This window comes from Halyomorpha halys, unplaced genomic scaffold, assembly GCF_000696795.3.
Source record: "Halyomorpha halys isolate HHAL.00 unplaced genomic scaffold, Hhal_1.1 Scaffold624.1, whole genome shotgun sequence".
Taxonomy (NCBI): Eukaryota; Metazoa; Arthropoda; class Insecta; order Hemiptera; family Pentatomidae; genus Halyomorpha; species Halyomorpha halys.
This window is the reverse complement of record NW_027106861.1, coordinates 660,505-666,600: the sequence shown is the minus strand read 5'-3', so window position 1 is coordinate 666,600 and position 6,096 is coordinate 660,505. Positions and strand designations below refer to the sequence as shown.

The window sequence follows — 6,096 nt, the reverse complement described above, 5'->3', positions numbered from 1 at the left end:
TCATAACTAATTTGTACTAATAAAATGTTATTTTATATATATAATTTTATCTGATAATATTCTATTTTTGATCTCTTTCTTATTTTATTTTAATTTTGTTCTTTTGTTTAAGAAGGATTTTATTTTGAAATTAATTCGTATTTATAGTATCATTTTATGTATCTAATAATTCCAGAGGGCATACATTTTCATTTCATTCTTATTATTTCATTAGCCTTTTCTTTTTTTTTCTTCTTATTTTATCTCTTTTTTTTTTTTTAAGAAGTTAACATGTTTAAAAATATTCTTTTCTTTTTTAGTTATCTGTTGTACTTGTTTTAAAAAAACTTATATTGTACCCAGAAACGTGAATAATTTAAATTGCTCAATGAGACACTGTAGTCTCAGTGCATCATGGTTTATTGTAAAATTGTAAATAATTCAAGAACAATAAAATCTCTCTCTCTCTCTCTCTCTCTCTCTCTCTCCCTCCCTCCCCCCCACACATTAACCTTGCATCAGGTGGAATGATTGCAAAAGAACGCAAATAGTAATCAAACTATTTATTGCATCGTGAGCCGATGTTTTTTTGTTTTTTTTAGCTCTAATGAAGCGTTGTCAAGTGAGTCGACATTGCCTTACAATAAATAGTTTAATTATTATTTGAGTTCTTCTGACCTTACCCAGACCATCATCCTTTTATACCTAATATAATAGTTATAACTAGTCTAATAGGAATATAGTAATAAAAATTGTTTGTAAACCTTCGATCATCCCGAAGTGCAGGATGTATCAAAACATATGAAAGTAGTTGCCGAGCTTCTTCAACTAAGAAACCACTATCGAGGGAATAAGATAATAAACTTGGCACCAAAGCAAGATAAACACAACGGGCTTCTGTATTGCCTGGTCTGAGAAGAGGAATATGAAGAAGAGTTTGAACCATAGCAGTTTCCTTCTTTTCCAAAAGTAATGAACTAATGAATCCTAAAAAATAAATAAATAATTATTGCACAAATATTTATATTTAAAAGTAGTAAAAAGAAGCACATAAACATAATGTGGAATAATCTACAAACAATAACTTTTAGTTATCAGTTTATTTCCAACTGAGGAATAGCCTATATGATGAATAAACAATAATAAAATAAGTAAAGAATATTAAGTGGACCATATAAGGTAGAATTTGGTTGTTTTGGTGTCAATGTTAGATATAGTATGGGTTGGGCAATTAAAGTACATTATACAACCAAGTTGCCTTAGGCTGTTAGTAGTTAAGGCATCACCTACACAACCTCACAACTGCAGCAACGCTGGTTCGAACCTGGCCATGAGAGAGGGAAGTTGACTTATTTTTCTTGACGGTCCCATGGAATGAAAACTTGACCCCCACTCTGTTTAGAATAGGTTGGTAACCTGTAGAAACCCTCCAACCCTCTCCCTTGTATGTGAATAATGACCAGATAAATAGTACTAATAAATAAAATAAAAAAAAAATAGACATAAACAGAATTAAATATGTTCTTTGATGTCTAAATCATAAAATGCAAGTAGAAATTCTTAATTCTGAAAACAATTTTTTTTTTTTCACTTCCTACATAAATACAATGTTTTCTAACCTTCAGTTCTCTGGAGGCAAAAATTCATCGTGTATAAATGAAAATTTACCTTAAAAGTTTTTTGACCAAACATTTATTAATAATATTGTTACTTTACAGCTTACATGTATTGATAAATAACACCGATTTTCATCAGTTAAAGTTTAATTATGTACTAACCCAAGAAAATATACTATAATTTATAAAACTTAAGATTTTCCATGGTAAATGACCACCAGTTTAAGACAACTTGTTTCTCATGTGTAGGGCGTATACATAGAGAGAGACGTATACAAGAGCCTATCAAAAAGGGTAGATGAGGGTTGAAACCAGGCATATCCAGAATAAGGAAGGAGGAAATAAGAGTTCAAAGGGCAACATTAGAAGGGTGTCCTGAGGACAACTGAAACTGTAGAAGTGGAAACATTAAAACTGGAAGCACTTTCAGTAAACAGAAGTATATATAATTCAGTTTGCAGTAATGTCACTCCAGTTGGGGCTAGATGCAAAGGTAAATTGGCATTAATTGATGATTTGGATAGAAGTAATTCAGAAAATGGAATTACAACCAGCCGGAATGGCCCCTCCCCATTCTTTGTTAGCCCCTGGCTATATAGCCCCACATGTACGGACCCAGCTTCCTCATCTTATAATGCCACAAGGCAAAGGAAGATAAAATTGTAAATAAATGTATATATAATCCTTAGTTTGTAAGTACTATATATTGTAAATGTATTTAATAAATAAAAATTTTTTAGGAGGTAAGAAAAAAAAAAAAAAAAAAAAAAAAAAAAAAAAAAAAAAAAAAAAAGGGGAAAAAAAAAAAAAAAAAAAAAAAAAAAAAAAAAAAAAATGGAATGTAGAGTACAAGAAAGATTCAAGCAAACTCAGGAAAAAGTTAATTAAAACAAGACTGATTCAAATTCAAACAAATTATATTATTAAACATCAGCAATTTAAAAAACCAGTTATCACAGGAGAAGCAATAGTCAGGAGAGCAGTGTGTGAGTATGCTGAAGGATACAAAAAAGAAAAACATAATATAAAAGTGACTTCAATGGAATCAAGGCATTATTTAGAATCAAAAAAGCTACAGAAAACAATGTTGGCAGCAGAAAAGCTAAGGAGAGAAAAGTGGGAAAATGAAAGATTTTAAAAACTAAGGAACAGAGAGTAAAGGTTTAGCATCTAAACTGGAATACATTAAGTTTGCTGAATTGGGAAGAACCCATGAACGAGAATTGAGTAAGATGGAAGCTGCATCATTGAAAGAAAAAAGGTAATCAAAGAGACCGATAACAGACTGTTTTAGAAAAAAGGTAAGCAACTAGGGAAAAACTTGAAGATGAGTTTGCAGAAGTGGAGAGAAGGTACCAGGAATAAAAATGATGAATGAAGTAAAGGATGAGAAAGAAAGATTAAAACAAAAACAATACTATATGATTTTTTAAAAGATTTTTTTTGGCCAAATTCTAACACTGCCACTTCTTTTAAGAATGACCGATATGCCCTTTTCATAAGAGGCAGATTTCTACTGGCTATTTGCTGTTGTGTCCTTAAATTCATTAGTCTTTCAATTTCAATCAAAACTCAAAGGGTAGACCCCTATAAGAAAACAGATAAAATAATGGGAGCATACTTACATCTCTATTTGAAAAATGGCCAAATAAAAACAAGTCACAAATTTAGTAATTACTTTGGTAATAAGAGAGCATTTTTGAATTTGATTTTCAAGGGCTTAAATATAAATTGAAATCACAATAATACTAGGTTGAGTAAAAATTACTAAGTTTTATGAAATAAATCAAATCTGAAAATTATCAGGCCCTTTTAGGATATTTTTGAAGAACTCAAATAAATTTTTTATATAGTTGACTTTTTTCTCGATCTCTGAAAATACTTATAACACTATAAAGGACTTTAAAATAAATGACACTTTTTATATTTTATTAATCTTCTATAGCTCATTGCTATAGACCTACAATCCATTTTTTTAATAAATCACCTTTTATTACAAACATGTATGTATAATGCTTCTAATGATTTATATTCTTATGGTACCACTATGATGCAGTTGGTTCCATTTCCATTTGACCATGGTTATAGTGGGGTACTTTAATTTATAGTAACTCTTAGCAATACTATTATTATAATAAATAAATTGGTGTAAATACACCATACTAGAAAAACAACTGGGTGATCACTTTCACACTCCAAGAATCTTAACTTCTAGTCATAAGCCAGAATTTTTTCTGGCCGATAAAATTCTTGTAGAGTGAAAACGTCCATTCATTTTAATGCCCGACTGAAATGCAAACACGTTTTTTTCCTAATCAATAAACTTCTAAGTATTTGAAGGAAGCTATATGCTCAAAGATTATTCATCTAAGCCAATTCCACCATGAAGTATGTTGGTATGATTAGGTACTGCAAGTGCCAAAAGACACTATATAAACTTTAAATCTGTCACCAATTATAGTTAGTTATATAATATAGAGTCTAATGTCAATATATGAATTACTTATAAGTGATGCATTAGTTATTTAATAAATCATATTGAAAAAACAACTATTAAAATATTAATGTTTCCTGAAACTGTTACTGTTGATGGAGGAATTGGCCCTTTTGCTACCACTGTTTTCTGACCATTGGACTACATAAATTAGTTAATCTTTTCCAATATTCACTCCATTTCCTCACTATATCATTCCTTATATAAGATTTGATGCAGAATCTGGGAGCTCGAAAGTAACAGGGACTAAATTTTTTACCTAAAGCATCAGATCTCTAGTTCAATACTACTGTTGAGAAGGCCTTTAATGATTAATGTACCTAACCACTAATGATTAATGTACCTGCACTTATCGCCCTAGTAAGTTCAGTCTTTAATCCTCAGTCAGCTGGTCATGACAATGAAAAAAATTGAAAGATTATAAGATATACTTGTTGCTGTAAATATCCTATTGTTAATGTTGATTCAGGTTATGAGTTCAAACTAAGTATTCGATGGCTTAGTTATAAATTGATAAACATAACATACTTTTATTGGGTAACCTTAAAAGAAAAAATTGTTTAAAAAGTGTATATACTTACACAAACACATATACTTTTAAAATACCTGGATTATTGGCTTCTTGTTCCCTTAATGCCAACTCGGCACATTCAGTCAAACTATGCTCAAGAGCAATGGAAACAAATCTTGCTTGTGTCGGAGCCAAGCGAGTAAGCATCTTAAAAAGAGCCACAGTTTGTCCACTTTCATTCCATTGATCAAACCACATAACCATAGTATTTAATTGAGCTTGGAACATTGCCATAGTCATTTTGGCTAAAATAAAACTAACATTATTGTTTACTGACTAAACTGGAAATCAAAACGAAAACATTGTAAAAATAATTTATAAACAGTGAAGCCTAAAATTATAATATAGTTGACTGGAAACTAGAACGAAACGGTAACTTACAGAATATTGTTATTTACTTCTTAAAAATATCATCAGAATACTACATATTTAAAACAATACAAGCCAAGTCAGTTAACACAATAATACAAATACAGTCAGTTTACCAACGTTATCACTATTACCTTCAGTACAAATAGAAACAATTAAAAGCACAAACTTCAACACCAAAGACATAGAGGTAAGAATTAGAAACACTATAGGCGAAACACTTTAGCAAGTATCATCTAAATCGGACAGAGCCAAAAGAAATATGTACAATAGAGGCCCCCCAAACATTCTGTAGAAATTCAGACCGACTGAAAATTAAAAATGTTCTAGTTTTTTTCCGATCCCATTGTCGGCAAAGATGATATAACATGTTTAATAGGGAGTACAGCACATACTAATATTTGTATCATCGTTCAATTAGACTGAACCATAGCAAATACAACAAAATTAAGACCAAAAGAGAGTAAAGTTGGCATCGGAAAAAGAAGGTTGACTACACCTCTATAAAAAAAAATAGTGGAAAATAATAAAGCTTTATAATATATGTTGTATCCTACTTTAGTAATTCGTAGCAGAGCACTCCTCGAAACTACCGCCAATATCCTTTTCTGTCGGCATTTGATATTCCGGCGCCAAGAAGGAGACAAGTATCTCAGAATTCCACAACAACATCCTTGTATATTGTAGCCTGGGACGCCAGAAAGCGATCCTCCATATGACTGAGGTAGTTGAAGACTATCCACATCCTATATTTCAGTTATTCTAAGTGAGATATCACGTTGAATCCTCTTCCGAATCAGACATCAAGGTAATTAACAACCCCTTTTGGGCGTATCTCGAATAATCATATTTATAGGCTAGGCCATTACTTTAAGTAGCATAGCGTATGAGTTTTTGCAGTGGTCATCTTAAACCTCTTTTTTTGTATACACCATTTACATATTAGATTGGCGCACGGTTCCGTTTCAAGCTTTAAGCCGGCTTTACTTTCAGTGAACACTATCACAGGTAATGGTTATTTCTTGTTATCATTTTATTCTTTATAACGTAATTTGAGGGCTGATTCT

General features: G+C 31.1%; 1 protein-coding gene across 4 annotated transcripts in view; it reads right to left on the bottom strand.

Moving 5' to 3' along the window:
- smg (sterile alpha motif domain containing protein 4 smaug) overlaps window positions 1-5,272 on the bottom strand; it is a 30,813-nt gene extending 25,541 nt beyond the window's left edge. For 2 of the 4 annotated variants that reach the window (XM_014427154.3, XM_014427155.3), the window contains exons 1-3: window positions 5,164-5,272; window positions 4,696-4,905; window positions 744-966 (exon numbers count right to left, since the gene is read on the bottom strand). In XM_014427154.3, the coding sequence (XP_014282640.1) occupies window positions 744-966; window positions 4,696-4,905; window positions 5,164-5,215 (485 nt within the window). In that variant the 5' untranslated portion in view covers window positions 5,216-5,272. Of the gene's footprint in view, window positions 1-743; window positions 967-4,695; window positions 4,906-5,041 lie in introns of all 4 variants that reach the window. The other 2 variants (XM_014427153.3, XM_014427156.3) reach the window with 2 other exon arrangements.
- Between the last annotated feature and the right edge of the window lie 824 nt (window positions 5,273-6,096).